Source organism: Biomphalaria glabrata, chromosome 8, assembly GCF_947242115.1.
Source record: "Biomphalaria glabrata chromosome 8, xgBioGlab47.1, whole genome shotgun sequence".
Taxonomy (NCBI): Eukaryota; Metazoa; Mollusca; class Gastropoda; family Planorbidae; genus Biomphalaria; species Biomphalaria glabrata.
Window position 1 is genome coordinate 6,424,080 of NC_074718.1, and position 17,661 is coordinate 6,441,740.

At 36.7% G+C, this 17,661-nt stretch overlaps 1 protein-coding gene across 2 annotated transcripts in view; it reads right to left on the reverse strand.

Moving 5' to 3' along the window:
- Positions 1-420: 420 nt before the first annotated feature.
- Positions 421-17,661, reverse strand: part of LOC106067966 (brain-specific homeobox/POU domain protein 3-like) — a 79,878-nt gene continuing 62,637 nt past the window's right edge. For both annotated transcript variants that reach the window (XM_056039289.1, XM_013227242.2), the window contains exon 2: positions 421-4,786. In XM_056039289.1, the coding sequence (XP_055895264.1) occupies positions 3,815-4,786 (972 nt within the window). In that variant the 3' untranslated portion in view covers positions 421-3,814. The remainder of the gene's footprint in view (positions 4,787-17,661) is intronic.

The following is a 17,661-nucleotide window of genomic DNA, read 5'->3' on the forward strand; positions in this document are numbered from 1 at the left end:
TGACCTCCTTGGGGGCCCCTGCATTTTCATTTATATTCAATATTTAATGTAAAAAAACACTTATTTGGGGCCCCCCTCAAGTGTGGGCCCGGGGGGATTTTCAAATTCTCCACCTCCCTCCCCCACCCTAGCTACGCCGCTGCAATTGTGATTGCAACGCTTGCATTTTTATATAATTTTGAAGCTATTACAGTCTCTAAGAGTAACAATTAAAAAAAATGTGTATTGATTACTATAAATTCTGGCTTTAGAATTTTATTAAAAGTGAAACTGAAGACAATGTTAACATAGTGCCATCGCTGTTACAACTAAAAAAAATGGACATAAAATGTTCCATTATTTTATAAGATAAAGACATTACTTGGTGTCGCGTCAAGATTGCCGTAGAAAAGTGAACAGGATTTTTATTTTCTTCAATCAATAGCCTCTGGTAGCTATGAGCTCTACACACTATGGTTAAATAACTTAGGAGGATCATTCATTTCCGGCACAAGAAATTTCTATAGCTTATGGTTAATATCTATACATATCAGTGCAGTTATCAGTTTATGTTGTCTATTTGTTGTGTGTGGGATGTACTGTGCTGTCGGGTAACGTGTGTTAATTAAATAAAGTACGTCGTGATTTCTCTTCTATTATGATTTCCACTTTGTAAATTAATTTTTTTTTATTTTAAAAAAGAGTAGTTCTTTTTCACCAAGACAAGAATTTTCAGAATGATATTGACTAAATGGTTATTAGATTTAATTTATAAGAATAACAAGATAAATTAATTACCAAAACCAATGCAAAAACATAAAATATACAATTTCAGAAAAAAACTAGATGCTTACTTCCCTTCAGTAATACCTGTATTCTAGATTTAGCTCATTTTCTTCGTTAGTAGTCTCATAGAAATGACTTCCGCTATAGTATCCATGGAAACATACACGTAACAACTCCCAAGTATCGTCTTTAATACACGAGTAGGCCTATTTAATGCTAAAGACACTAGAGTTATCTCTCGTGGACAGGGGACAAGTTAAATAAAGGTGCGGTTATGAAATAAAAATTTTAACAAAAAATATTTCTAATAATTATTTCAATGTAACCAGGATATTGAACAAGGGATACACCAATTTAAGTACATCTTTATAACGAATAAAAATAGCACAAAATTATACGTCTGTCAGCACATACGTATATATATATATTTCAAATACACAGCAGTGTGTTAAAAATACACACACTTACATATGCGTCAACACAAACGCACTTGTAAAACCAGAAGTCCATACTGTGTCATGTACATCGTAGTCACATTTTTACAATTCCTTACTAAATATTTTATACATTGAAGATGACCACTGGTCAGTGCATACAAAGGTCATTAAAATTAAACGTAAAATTAAAAGCACCTGTAACTACGTGCTGCTATTATCAATATTATGGAAATGACCTAATTATCATTCTATGACGCTGCCAGGGTCGAGCTTCATTAGAGGGAAACAAAATTCATTGTAGTCCTCCTAACAGTGTCCACTGAGGAACCCTCTGGTGATGTGGCAGGTCAGCAGCTGTACTGCCCTCTGACAGGTTACGAGAATCTTCTAAGGGATTCTGGGGCCTCGACCATATTTGCGAGGTCAGTTGTCACTATTACTATGTTATTGTTGTGAGTTGTTTTTTGATTTTTTTAAATATTATTATTAAAATCTAGTACATTTATTTTATCTCATATCAACTTGACTAAAAGTTCTATTTAGTCTTGTACACAAGGAAGTTTTGCAAGTTGAAAGATATTACGTCTACAGCGGTTCAGTTGTCTACCAGCAGTTTGGTGCCACAAGTCAACGACGGTTAAAAACGCAAAGTTACTGATACTGTCCATGTAATGTGTGTGCGTGTTTATAATCGTGATTGTGTGAGTCAGTTTATAAATGTTATCGGTGTGTGTGTGTGTAAACACCATAATTTTTTTAGACCTTTCAATTTGTGTACATGTTGCGTACAGCATTATACTGTCTTTACCTCTATGTACATGAGCAATATCACACCTTGTTATTTCAACGGATTGGTACATCTCAATTAATACTAAGCACGCTATACTAATTTACTAACATCGAATTGAAATCATTCAGTTCAAACTTGAATGCACGAACATGTTGACCCGTTTTGGGATAATTGGTATTTTATTTAGTGTTCTTCTGCATAAGCTTTTTTATTGTAAATCCACCTAGTGGAGAACTTCTATATCTGATGCGCAGTGGTTCTCCGATCCACGAGTCTTGGGGCCAGTGATCTGAGTTGATTCTTTGAGCAGTCCTTTTTCTTATCTGTGATTACAAATCAACTTGACTATGTTATATTAGGTTACAGATGTTATAGAGTCTTGAGTATTTGTATTCAATGCATCCATTTATCGAACTGTGTGCATTCCAGTGCAAAATCAACCTCTCAATCAGTTGAAGTGTTATTTACATCAATGTGCAAAACCAGTGATACTATTCTTATCAGTGCTATTTACATTGCTGTGCTCTAAGTAGGTTGTAAAGAAAGAAAGTACTTTACATTCTTTCAAACACAGATTACCATTCATTTCAGGTACAAAATAATCATATGGTTAGCATCCTAAAGTCTTACATCTTGTGTACTGTGCCCTAGACTTGGTATATACATCCTATAATTATTTATCTAAATGAAGATAAAAACATGGGGGCAGAAATATGAATATATTTACACAGTAATCTCATTTTGTTTTTAAATGTTGAGCCTCGAGTTGCAGAGGCGAAGACATTGACTTAGAGCTGGGTGGACTCAGGGGCGTCCTAAAAAATCCTGATATCCAGGATCTCAGTCATCGCTGGGATTCAAACTTGGCAAGCTTAGGTTTGGAAGTCAAAAGCTTACCCCTAAGCCACCAAGCCCCATGGAAATTCGTACAGTTCGAAAATGTAGAGTATTATGGCGTTAGTTGAATTTTTTTTTTTAAACCGCACACCCTGTCTCTAACAATGTATTGTGTGACACTCTAAAAAACAAGATCCCGCATCACATGGAGCTCTCCACTTCTGCTCATCGCAAAGTTTAAGAACACTGTACACATTTCCGGGTAAGTCGCTCTTGTGATTCGTGACTATTGCCGTGGCAACATTAACCCTGAAATATTTAGGCCAATGTTAGTCTTTAAAGAAAAAACAAAATGTTTGAAAAATGTTATCGCGTTTAAGGAATGAATTTATGATGGTGTGTGTGTGTGTGGAGGGGAGGGGGATTAGTGGTTGTGACGTCATTGCCTTATCGGGGAAACGATAAGTCAATCTTGTCTGCTGGCTGAGCTCTTTAAGTCATATTGACTTGACTTTTTAGAGGGATTATCTTGCCCGGCTCCTAAATTTACGTGGCTATCTCAAATTTTGATTCGATCTCTGGCTTTCTCCAATCGATCATCATCCTTGTCCTTCACTAAAGTTCTCCTCGTTCTGACTAGTGATAACACAGAGCAGACGATTGCAAACAGGTGAATTACTTCCCTTGCTGGGAATTTCCCTCTTTTTTTTTTTCTTTCTTTAATTTTTTTTTTCCTTTCGAATTTCACACGTCTGGAACTGTTTCTACGAATGTTTTTTAATCCATGTGTATATACATAGGTCACAGGTCAAGGTGATGTTGTCAATGATGTCCCATGGTCATGCCTGCAGCTATTAATGAAAACTTCATGCGTTTCTGCTTCTGTCGCTGATTGCAGAACCAATTTCACACGTCTGGAACTGTTTCTAAGAATGTTTTTTTAATCCATGTGTATATACATAGGTCACAGGTCAAGGTGATGCTGTCAATGATGTCCCATGGTCATGCCTGCAGCTATTGCTGAAAACTTCATGCGTTTCTGCTTCTGTCGCTGATTGCAGAACCAAACGCGGACAACGTTTTTCTTTAAGTCAAGCTTCTCCGCTATCTGCGCGATCTTCTCCCCGGAAGGTCGTGGTTGAACTGCAAAGTAAGCTTCCAGGGATCGCTTCTCCGGAGCTGCAATAGAGGTCCTCTTTCTCTTTTTGTCCCCGTTGAGGCCGTTCTCAAGTTCCGCCTTCCTCTCCCTCGCTTGCTTCTCGGCGTCCTCGAGCCAAGTCTGCAGGATTGGTTTCAAAGCGATCATGTTATTGTGGCTCAGAGTGAGAGACTCAAATCTGCAGATCGTGCTTTGGCTGAGGCAGCCCACTCCGGGGATCTTGAGGTTAGCCAGTGCGGCGCCGACGTCGGCTTGGGTTACTCCAAGCTTAATTCGTCTCTGCTTGAACCGCTCCGCGAACATCTCCAGCTCGCGGGGGTCGCAGTCGGACTCATGGACGCCCTGGTGGTGCATGCTCCCCGGGTGCGGTTGCAGCCCAGGGTGTGTGTTGACCACTGATGACGGGTGTGAGTACATAGGCGGATACATCTGGTGGTGTTGAGGGTAAGTGGGCCCACTGGGCACCATGAGGTTGTTGTGGTGCTCCGCCATGGAGCCGACCGGTCCCAGCTGCATCCCAGGGGGCCCGTTAGGCGAGCCTGTGAGCTGGTCAAACATTGACTCGGACGGTCCAAACCCATGATGCTGGTGTGGGTGGGGATGGTGGTGTGGATGGGGATGCGTAGACATCTGATGACGAGGAGGACCACCATTGTGTCCAGTGAAGTCGGGCGTGTGCCCGTAGAGGCCTTCAGGCTTCATCAACTGGTGACCTCCCGATGGCTTTGAAATATCCATAACTCCCATGGCTTCGGCCCTGGCCAGGAAGCCATCATCTAAGCTGGAGAAGAAGTTTCCCTGTTGATAAAAAAAAAATTGTTATAAGTAATCATGAAAAACGAACCTAATCACCTACTCACCTAAACACTTACAAGCAAACTAACTAACCCTAACCCGAGTTAGCCTAACGTGTTTATAGTAACCTGCTTTCAATTTGGTTACGGCCATAGGTGGGTGCATTCTTTTGAAGTGGAAATTCCCACTTCCCAGATTGCTCGTCGGGAAACTGTCGTTCCATTGTCGAGAAAGTTGTACGAAAGATTACAATAAACATTTGTTCCCAGTCAATCGAGAAAAAAGATTCATTCTGACATTAGATTTATAGTCAAAAGCTGTAGCGTTCATTTGGATATCTTTTTTTTTTGTGTAACAATTCCTGCTATTAACTCACACCTTTTTTATAGTCAGCAGGTGGAAGGGAGATGTTTAAGTCATGGAAGATGGTCAAAGTCATGGAAGATGGTCAAAGTCATGGAAGATGGTCAAAGTCATGGAAGATGGTCAAGATATGGAAGATCGTAAAGACATGGAAATGGTCAAAAAGTCAAAAACTCAAGTAAAATCATTTCAATTTCAATCTAAAACTTCGTACATAGAAATATATCGCTCTAATAAAGTGAATTTCGTGGGTTCGATGTCCATTCTTATTAACGTTTTTTTTCTCTTTATTTTTCAAAGACAAATAAAATGCTAATGTTAACTCTTTCTCTCCGTAATTATTTTCCTCATTTCGAAAGTATTATTCATTTCGCTTTTTTTTGCATTTCACTATCCTGTTATGGTTAAACTCCAATAACTTTTTGTTTATTATCAGAAAATGTTATATTTCGGTATTAACTTGTAGGAGAAAGCATGCTCTTTTTACACAACACAAATTAAAGTTTATAAGCACCAAAATCCTTTTAATTTAATGGGGATCAAATCAACGTTGGCATCGTCAATTAGAGAAAGGGTTAAGTCCAGCTTTTAGCGGACGTCTAGTGATTCATGTCTAATACGACAAACTGAAATGAAAATATTTACCCATAAATCTATATTTTCTGTATAAATTCGACAAATGTTCACCCCCCCCCCCCAAAAGTCCCAAATTATTTGGAGGTACCATCTTGACCTTTGGTCATCGCAATGTTTTTGGAGAATAAACATTTCAGACCCCCACCCAATTCCTAGATTGCCTAAATAAGTTCATTAATTGACCCCCATCCTTAATATGTATAACACTTTACTTTGATACATATCCCTTAAATCCTTATTATCGCAATCCTTATTGTAATAAAGAACATTGTTGGTGGCGAGGGTGGGCGGAGAGAATGTCTCTGGGTAACGGGGAGTGTCATAAAGTGACTTCAAATCATTAGTGTATGGAGACGGGGTTGAGAGGGCGCGCCTTCAGACAGCCTGCATGAACAACTAATCGGATCCTGGTCAAGACAGGAGTCCTCTTTCTGGCGCCCCATGGGGACGCCTCTGAGCCCTAACCTTCTCTAATGGGCACCTGACATGGCTGGAGACAGTTTTTTTTTTTTTTTTTTTAAAGAACAAAGATGTTGATATGTTGAGCTGACCTGGCAATCTTATAGTCTAAAAAATTATGTCTGTTGGCATAGGACTAATACTGGACTAGGAAGCGCATTTAAAAAAAGGAAGTTGATAAAAAAGATGGAGCAAGCAATACAAGCGAAAGATTATACATGATTATTGAAAGTAACCTGAAAATAATTCACAAGCCGTTAACAATAATACTGGAAATGTCTTCGAATCGGAAGATTAAGGACGAGTGCAGTGTTTCACGAGGCAGTAAATATTACACAAAAACACAAAACACTAAACTATAATTTACAAATACAAAAACTAAACCTAATAAAATACCAAAAATATAAAGATAAAGGTACATTTCTTATCCCCTATGTTCCGGCGTTTAGACTTTAATAGTTTTTAATTAAAGTGCCACAAGAGCATTGAATGGGTTTGCTTGAATCAGCCAGGAAACCCAGTGACTTAGCAAAGTTCAAGCCTCTGTTTAACATGTATGATTAGATTAACACATGGGCGTAATTATCTTATCTTATCTTTTGAAGTAACGTCTGTAATTAATAAGATAATATAATTATTCAAGTTTGCCAAAGAATTGACATAGACTCAAACTTTGCGTGTTTCCTAATTAAGTAACAATTTTTTAGAAAGGGCATGTTTATTAATAATTTATTCTTTCAACCATGGCAGTAAGTGTATACAATTCCAAAAATTGTTCATGCCTTTCAAAAAGCTAAAAGTTATGTGTCTATGTATATAAACACTAAGACACACACACATATACACACCCAGGGTCTCATATGCAACAGGGTCTCAGAGTAAAACACAAAAAGATTAAATAATGTTTAAAAAATATCTATCTATCTATCTATCTATCTATCTATCTATCTATCTATCTATCTATCTATCTATCTATCTATCTATCTGTCTATCTATCTGTCTATCTATCTGTCTGTCTGTCTGTCTGTCTGTCTGTTTGTCTGTCTGTCTGTTCGTCCGTCCGTCCGTCCTTCCGTCTATCTATCTATCTATCTATCTATCTATCTATCTATCTATCTATCTATCTATCTATCTATCTATCTATCTATCTATCTATCTACCTACCTACCTACATTCCTACCTACCTACCTATCTATCTATCTATCTATCTATCTATCTATCTATCTATCTATCTATCTATCTATCTATCTATCTATCTATCTATCTATCTATCTATCTATCTATCTATCTATCTATCTATCTATCTAATAGAATTGTAACAAGGTTGAGAAATTATCTTCAGTTGTTCAGAAACAATCAATTACAAATAACCTGAAGATGTAAAATATATAGGTCAGAACTGATTTCTCTAAAGAGCTCTATACCGTGACCTTTTTTTTAAACTTACAGATCTAAGTGTTATTTAAAAGTAGAAATATAATCATTTATTAATGAAAAAGTATTTAATTTTTAGCTAGTAATTTGATTACTGTGTTCACCCAAGTCCTAATCGTTTGAAATCAATTTCCTTATCTCTAAAGGCAAATTCATTAATGACAAAGAAAAGAGAGAGAGAGAGACAAAGAGAGACAATGAAATAGAGAGAAGGAGAGATTAGGAGAGAGATCTCGGATACAAAATGTATTGAAACTAAACACATTCTATTTTCTTTTTTTTTTTTTTTTTTGTTTTGTAAATGTTCACAAGACGTAGCCACAGCCTCTCCTGCCTCCTTACGCCTCAGAAACGAGGCCGAGAGCGCAAGAGAATTAAGTCCAATGATGGATGATGCTCATTCAGGAGACTTCAAGTCGCCCTGATGGGATAACCTCAGATGTCGGCAGAAACGGGAGAACCCGATAATTACTGTAAGACTCTTCTTTAAAACAAACACTGTCTTTCTCTTCTATCGTGTTTATATAAAAAAAAAAAAGAAGTTTTAGTCACATGACACGTTTATGAAGAGAGAAGAAAGAGTTTTATTTCACACTGCAAGTTTTTGTTCCCTTTTCACTGTCAACTGTGAAATTCAATAAAAATTGTTAACATGAAAGTGTATGAAAAATATCTACGTTTTTAAACGTAAACATTAATAATTGTCAAGAGATAGCTGCTGTTTAGTATTACGAAGAGAGAGAGAGTACCTTAAAGAAATCTAAAAATATAAACATACTAGCACCGGCCCATTGATTTGTTCCCAGGGTGTTACTTGTTGTTGTTTTTTTTTAATCAGTTAAAACCCCACCCCATTTTTTTCGAATCCACTTTCAATAAAATGGTAGGAATTACATCTTTTCCAGCTTTGCACTCGTTCACAAATTTCCTGGCATGAACCCCCTCCTTTTTTTTTTCCTTTCCAATAAAACGGCCCGGATTGACCCTCTCAATGATTCTACTTTTGGCCCGTAGATTCTAGTATATTACTTTCATTTGGCAAGGACCACTTTATATATCTACTTTTGGTCCGGGAATTCTAGTATCAATTTTCTCGCCCCTCCCTGGTTATGGATGTTATTTGGTACATCGTTTGGTATAGGTTCTAGACTGTCGTTTCAATGGTCCCGGGATCGAACCTTATCGACTGTCATGTCTCATCATCTTCTTTCCGGAGGGTTGGTGTACGCTGTATTCATCTTTATTTCTGAAGGAACATTCAAAATATGCCAAACAATTTTAGGTCATATTCCGCCCATTAATCCCCCAAGGTCTATCTATTCCTCTACCCAGAAAAACCTAAATGGGATGCTTGATAATAACGTAATAATAAAACCCCGAGGACCAACAACAACAACAAAAAAAAAAAGAACAAAAAAAAAAAAAAGCCCCTGAATACAATCTTTGATATTTTGTCGGCTTCATAAGTTAATATCGAAATATTTGAAAGGTTTTGTATTGTTTATTTGGCCGTAACGAATTTCTAAAAATTATTTTTAAAGCTATTGGCATGCACAGCGCTGTCTGTCTGTCCTAAATCTGTTTTGTAGACCTGTAAAAGGGGGAGGGGAGGTAATTGAGTGAATGTTTTAAAGTTGCTTTTAGGCGCTCAGCAAGCACAATTTAGTTCGAGACAGGACTCGAACACCCTATATAGGTCACCAATCGGTTTATGTCACTCAACCACACATCCCACACTTAGCTACACATCCCTCTTAAGTGCGTTCTGTTGTAGCACCAGCTACATCTCCCCATCTCCCCATGTTTGCGTATACAATAACCAAATGAAGCACAAATAGAATCAAAGCTCGATATCCTTCTTTACAATAAAATAAATTTAATTTTTATTCACATCTAACAACAGCTAAATAAAACCTCACATTTCGGAAGAAAAAAAAGAGCATCGCAGTTCATACATGTATGTGTTATTATATAATAATGCCTTCAATTCCAAAGATTAAGGTTGAGTGTAGTGTTTCACCTGAGTATGCAAGCCCAGTTGTGACGTGAATATTTTCCACATTTGATATATATAGATTAAATAGATAGATAGATAGATTAGATAGACAGATAGATAGATAGATAAATTAGATAGATAGATAGATAGATAGATAGATAGATAGATAGATAGATAGATAGATAGATAGATAGATAGATAGATAGATAGATAGATAGATAGATAGATAGATAGATAGATAGATGAAAGATGAACATGAAATAAAGGTATATGTCAAAGATATCAAAAGTAGCATAAATTCTTAAGACTAGATAGAAGATAGGATTGGATTGGTTTGTATAGAGCAGTGAGATTCGTAAGAAACGAATATTCACATTTGACTAGAGTAACACCTTTATTAGAATCACTAAATTTAAAAAAGCCTTCAGGATAGAAGACTCAAAAGTAAAGTAGCAATTAAACATAAAACACTGAACCATTATCATCAAATACAAAAAGAAAATCGAATAAAATACTCAGAAAGACACAAAGATAAAGATAAATTTGTACAAATGCTACTTCTTCCATGGCGCTATACAGCGTCTGTATTTTATAAGATAAGGTAATCGGATACGGATCAGATTAGTTTGCATGGAATCGTTGTTTAAAAAAAATAAAATGGCTAGAATAAGGATCGAATCCACAATACTCGCGTTATAAGAGCGACACTCTATTAACCCTTAAAGTGCTGTTTTTTTTTACAATGATTGCATACAAAATGGAATTACAATTCTAGTGTTTAGAGGCTAAACTACCTCACGCGTCTAAAGGGTTTCTTCTTCTTTGCCAGTTTTGGAAATCTCCATACTTCCATCTACCCAACCTTTTCCATCTGACGTTTTCCCTTGTCTCTCTCACCCATGAAGATATTGTAAGCCAGTGGTTCCCAAACTTCGCACATTCTGACCATTTAACGGAGCACTCTGCTATTTTTTTTTAGAGAGGTTTATTCACGTGGTGACCTACTAGTTAATTATTCCAGTAGTTCGTGGAGCATCTTATTCAGGCCATGCGGAACACTAGGGTTTGGGAAACACTGGTGTAAGCAAATAGTAAGAACTGGAAAAAAAAAAACGGTGCTAATGCTAAAGCAGGTACGTCTTCGTTGTGATTTCTTACTAAGAAAACAGACAAAGTGTCAATTAAATTTATAGTCAATGAATTCTCCCTGGCAAAATAAAAATCTTAATTAGAAATATGAAAGACGCGCATGAGAATAACGCCAGAACAACTGTCAGTAGTAAATAGAAGAAAGTCCGAAATTCCATTATTTGTCTTCTTCTACGAATGTAAAGGGGAAAAAAAAGATCAAGATGTATATATGAACTAGAAATCAAAAGTAGGAACACAAAATATGAAGTTAATGGAAAACGAAACAAAACAAATGGAAAATGGAAAAACTTTATCAGACGAGCGATTCCTTCTCATAGAGATTGAATGCCGCCATTTTGTCGTGTCTTTTATACCCAATTCGAAATCATCTCTTTGAATTTACTAATTAAACTTTTTTTTTCCTTTCCGTAGATTAAAATGGGATATTTTGGGATATAATAGAAGAATTATCCCCATATAATTATAGAATAAAACAAAAATAAATAACGACTATGGGAGAGAACAGAAAAAAAAAGCTAAACGAAAGCTAAAGGAAAAGGGCGATAATGCGTTCGACGTTACGGGAAATGGCGTTGTGGGAAAAGAAATGAAAGAGACTTTTTATAGGAAAGGGGGAGATAATTTTGTAGACGTTGTATAAGACTGTGGGGGTGATTGGTTTGCAGGTAACTAGGATTCCTTCCCTTTCCTCTCAGCTCATCAAATATTCAGGATGCCCCTCCAGCCAACCGACGTCACCTGACCCCGCTGAACTGAATAGCTAATGAGCGGGAACATTGGCTCGAGTCCCAGCAGGATTCTTTCCCCTTGATAAAGTAGAAGATGTTACGGGTTGGTTCTTTCCCCTTCTTTTGTATACCCACTGAAGCCATTTTCTGACCAGAGATGCAGAAACCTGTTCATCCTGCAGACGTTGAAGATAGAACCTTTTACCGCTTTTCTAAAACATAATTTTAAAAAAAGATACTGAATGAAAAAAAATATTAAAAGACTGGATTAACTTTTTCTTTGTTCTAATAAAATAGAGCACGGACTTTTTGTTGTTGTTGTTGTTGTTGTCAGTTGTCTTATATGTGAGTGTTCTGTAAAGCAAACATTAATTGTGGTAATAGCTTGGGTGAAAGTGAATATTTGTGACGTATATTACTGGCTATTTGCACATTTTTAGTGGGATATAGACTTGCGCGTGAGTGGGGAGAGAGAAGGGCGTAAGAGAAAAAAAAAAAGTGAAAATGATTTTATCTGGGTATATAACAAAACTTTGGTTCCATGATTTGGAAAGCTTTACATAGATATAGAAAAGAGCAGTAACTCCAGCCGCTGCTGTTCCCTTTTTGCGAGCTCGTGAATGTGTGAGTGGGGAAGTTTAAATGTATGAAGCTGGTCATGTATGTGGAAAAAGCATGTGTGGCTGTTGGCGTGTGTGTGTGTAGAGAAACGTAGACGAAACTTCAACAAAGAAGATAATTACGCCCTACGAGTCTAGGAGACAATTACGTCCTACGTCCTAGCTTACTAGAGCTCTGATGTAGAAGACAGGCTCATCGAGTGTTGAAATAACCAAAGGAGATAAACATTGACCTTCTTAAAACTTCTCTGAAAATCTTCTCACATCTTCAGGAAAGACAAAAGAAATGAAAGTCATCTAAATGTGTTGTGAAGACTCCAACCAATGAATCATTGAATTAAAGAATCAAGAGAAGGCTACTAAGAATGAACAACGAATAACACCAAAGAATGATGGGATGCTATCAAAGAACCATGGGATGCTATCAAAGAATCATGGGAAGACAAAAAAAAAAAAAGCTATATCACGATTTTTCGAGGAGTTTTTTACCACACCTAATGTTTGGATCAAAGCGATATAACTCATAAAAAATAAAGCGTGCATAGCCCTACAGCGTACTGGACATTGAAAAGGAAAGATGCAGAGATATAATAGCGCAGTTATCTTAACCCTTTCACATTGTTTTAGAAACAAGGTGAACTAATACAAATTTAATTGGTATACAATGGAAACAATTTTTAATACATTATTTATAGTACTCAGGATATTTACTGGAGTCTAGCCAATGCTTTAATATATTACATATGAAAAAAAAAAATCTCACATCGAATTTAAATATGTGTGCGTTATAAGAAACAGAAGTTGTTTTCTTGATTTAAAAAACACAATTATTTCTAATCACTGGATCAGTCAAATATTACGAGCAAAACAATAATAGTAATAAAGCACAGCGCTGAACGTCATCTCAGAGTGGCACCTCCGCGGAAACATGTGTCTGGAAAAGCAGATAGGCTAAGAATGAGAATGAACAGAGCCTCCAGTTAGCTACCCCAGAATGTTCTAGCGAATTTGTCTGGTGAGGATGGAAGAAAAGCTTGCTAACCCCGTCCGATCCGTCGCACCGTTCCACATCGGGGCGATACTGGCGGTGATGGTTTCTCCATGGAATGCGATGGTACAATATTGAAATATGGAGTTTGTCCTCTGGTAGGCTCGGCCTCCGGCCTCGCATGGGATGAGGGAACCCATTTGCCTCGCCTCAAGTGACCAATAAACAAACGATGTGATTAAGTCTTGGAAACTTCAACGAGGGACTCGATAACTAAAATTAAACACGCAAAGTAATAGATCAATCTACAAAACCAGGACTGCACACTAAGTGTATTTTTTTTTAAAGAATTTTAAATTTCTTATATACAGCGCATCTTTCATACTTATAGCTTTCTCGGTGCGCTACGGTCCAATCTCATTGGTGGATCAGTTTGGGGGGGGGGGGGGAGAGGAGGTATCTGGGAGAAGTGTTCGTGCTTCCTTCTAGACGCTCAGCAAACACAGCTCTGGGATTCGAACCCCTCCCTTGTTAGGTGGCCAAGCCCGGCAAGCCGTACCCAAAAGGTTCTAGCCTCTCGTGCATACATCCTATTCAATCGTCCGCCATAGTTCTGCCCTGAAGTTAACTGTTTTAAAATAGTACATTAATAATACCACGACTCCGACTCATCTGTCTGATTTTAAGTTCCTTCCCCCCCCCCTTTTTTTCAATACTTGTTATTACTTCAAACTACATTACATTCACTGTTTACGGTTACCCGACAAAAAAGCGCGACAAAAGAGCGTGACAAAATAGCGCAGAACAAATATTTTTAATTTTAAATTTACCATTATTTTTCATTGATTTTGCAGAAAACAAATCAGGTATCGTAAAAGTAACGTTTGAAACATGTAAAAAAGTAAAAAAAAAAAGTTCCTCAACCAGACCTTGTGATCTATGAGATAGATGATGACATACGTACAAAAGAAATGAAGACCATCAGTGCTGGGTATTTTTTCAATCTTTAAATCGATGGAAAAAAAATACTAGTACAATTCAATACCATTTCTTAAAGTACTTTTCTTACACAGGGAAAAAAATATTTAAATACATGAGAACAAAAACTATGTTTAAATAATAAGGAAGATGAAAAAAAGGTCGAAGAAGATTTTTAAACAATGGTAACTATTGATTTCATGTCATTAACCCAGTTCCCAGAATAATTATGTAAGGGTTAAGATAATCAGTTATGTTTGAGTTCTTTGGTCCGAAAGTGTGCACACTAGTACAGTTAATTTACCCGATGTGGATTCAGAGGTACACTTTCATCATATTATTGTGAGATGTGATTTGATCCGTTATATGATGACATCTTGGTATGCGGTTGATTTAGTTATAAACTTGTTTGACTTTATAGTGCCCTAGATGGTTTGTTATTTAACCATTGGTACGAGTTTCATCTTTCTAACTTATATTATTCTACCTTTGATTGGTGTTGACTAGATGCATATTTAGCTGGTCACCGAACTAAGAAGTTCTACACTTTATATACATTCAGTATTTCCCACAGATTTGACAGGGCGACGCCATTTATATTCGCAGGCAAATACTATGATTTAACTTTTTTTTGTAGTATTCTAGGAGCCTTTTGTTTCTATTCTGTAAGTAATTAAAGCACTTTTTTTGTTATTTAATTTAAAATAAATATTTTATTTCTATAATGATCAATCGAACGTCTTTGCTTATTATTTAGAGAGCAAGGAAACTGTTCTTCAATAAATCCCAGCACACATTGAATTAGAAGGCATTGAAAAAGCAGACATACTGGCCAAAGATGGAAGAATGAATAAACAAACGAAAATCCCTCTCTACCCAGAAGAAAGGATGATAATAATATAGTGTAGAATAAACGAGAATTGTACCAGCTCACATCCCAATTACAAGAAAAAGGACACCTATTATAAGCTATCTCGACATGACCAACGTATAATTTTTCGACTCAGAACCGAACACAACAGAATGAGGACAACATATGTTCCGGAAGCTAAAAGTCGGGACGAGTGAAACCTGCCCTTGTGGAGCATCACTAGAGAATGCTGACCATGTCCTTCAAAGCTGCATACTACATCAAGAGGTCCGAACAAGACTCTGGCCCCAAAACCTTACTACAGAACAAAAACTATACAGAGAACTACCTGATCTGGAAACCACTGCGCGGTTCATCTCATATATAGGATTACTGATCTGAACTCTTCAACATGTAAGATGAGAACGAAGAAGAAGAAATGTAGAGGTTAATTTACGTAGTGGCCTACTAGTGAAATATTCCCGTAGTTTGTGGAGCAACATTTACAGGCCTCACGGAACAGTAGGGTTATCATTCTTACTTTGCCTAGAAAACACTGGTCTGATCTTGGTGTTATAGCTGATGATTCAGTTTTTCGGCTAAATGCTAAATAACATGAATAAATAGGTGTTTTTTTTTCCAATGACAAAATTAAAACTACTGATTAGAAAGCAGTTATGCCTTGTTTTGTACGTGGAACATGCGCAGTGCGCAATCATTCGCATTTTGAATAATGTGAAGGCACGTGTGTTGAGTTCAAGTGAGATTCACACCCAACACTTTTGTTTTGTCTATTTTATTTTCTGCTTTCTAGAGTTGTTTAATCTAAGGGTATTTTTTTAAATCATTATTTTCGCCTTTTTTAGCGGCCCCCGAAAGGGGAAAAGACGCTATTAGTTTTGTGTGAAATGTCTGTCCGTCCGTCCCGTTTAGATCTCGTAAACTAGTTTCAGGTTTAAACATTTACATATATATTGACCACTAATGTATTTGAAAGATATAAGGTGAAAATCCTCAGTCTGCTAAAGCAGGATGAAAGTCAAGAAGAAAGTTTGCGGGCCCATCATTAAACTTGTGAGTGTCCCACGTAGGCCTTACCATTGGCCAAGAGAATTCACACAAATGTGTAGTATCATTGATTTACATACCACTCACGATTTTATTTCCCATTACATTAGTTAATTTTCTGTATAAAAACAAAATTAATTCTTAATTACGACTAATTAATTAATTTGTTGATTTTTTATTGATTCATGTGTTGGCATCGAGTATGAGCCAATATGCGAAATTTGAGGAAGATAAGATGAGTACAAGTGGTCGAAAAATTGATTGCAACAATCCAAATTTACGCGATATATTCAGAGTGACACAATTAAAAGCGTTGTAATAACAGATATTACTGCTCCTAATAAAAATGTGTATACCATCCATGAGGCAGCCGTGATAATGAATAAATAACTTGTGATTTTGTCAAGGTCGGAGGTCACGTTTTGCTACTGACTTAAAATACTAGAACTTTTTATTTAAAATATATTTGAATTAAAGGCTATAGTTCAAAGTGATGATTTGTCCACAAAAATAAAATTGTTGCATTAACAAGACAAATTGATGTATGTTGACATGCGAAAAAAAAACACACAATTAGCAGCATTCATAGTTTGTAATGATAGCAGTCTGCTAACAATTTTAGTTCCTACAAGTCCCTATTACATTTCATACTAAATGTAGAAAACACAGGAACTAATTATTTCATTTAGGGAGCGCGGTGGCTGATTTGTCAAGCTCTTGGCTTCCGAACCTGGGGCCTTAGGTTCGAATCTCGGCGAAAACTGGGATTTTGAATTTCGGGATTTTAAGGACGTCCCGAGTCCAGCCAACTCAAATGGGTACCTGAATCTAGTTGGGGAAAGTAAAGGCTCTTGTTGTGTCGGCCACATGACACCCTGCTCGTTAACCGTTGGCCGAAGTATCAAACCGAAACATCATCATATAGATCGCAAGGGGAACTTTTACCATACTTTCTATATTACAATTAGATAATATTGGACTCTCTTGTATTCAGGGCCGGATTCAAAGGAGGGGAATCCATGGGCCTCCACAAAATAGGTAAAAAAAAATCGAAATTTCGACGGGGCAATAACGTTTAGGCCTATGTTCCTATGACACATTGCAATTTAGTGACACTACTTTAAATGTTATAGTTGACAACACTGTAGTGGTTAAGAAGTATCCGCTTGTAGCGTGCTCGTAATGTAAAGCTCCGGATTTACGGCAGTCCGTCACAAACTCAAGAATATACATTTTTTTAAACTTAGATATACATATTCAATTGTTTAATATTTTTTTTATCAATGAAGGAAAATTTGTTTAATTTACAAATACTCTGTTTCTTTGTTCTTAAAATCTGGCGTGCTTTGAGATATTATTACTATTATTTATAAATGAATTTTTATTAAACGTTACAAAAAAAAAAGTTTAGGAGCTTAACTAAAAAAAGTTCTGCCCCGTGGCCACCAAATACTAACTCCGGCCCTGCTTGTATTCCATATTACATTTATATTCTTACTTCATTTATCATGGGAAGCGAAGACATTGACATTTGTGATTGGTACCTTTAACCGTTTGTATAAGTTTTGTTTTTACATTTAATTTTTGAGTTTTTTAAGTGGTCGGA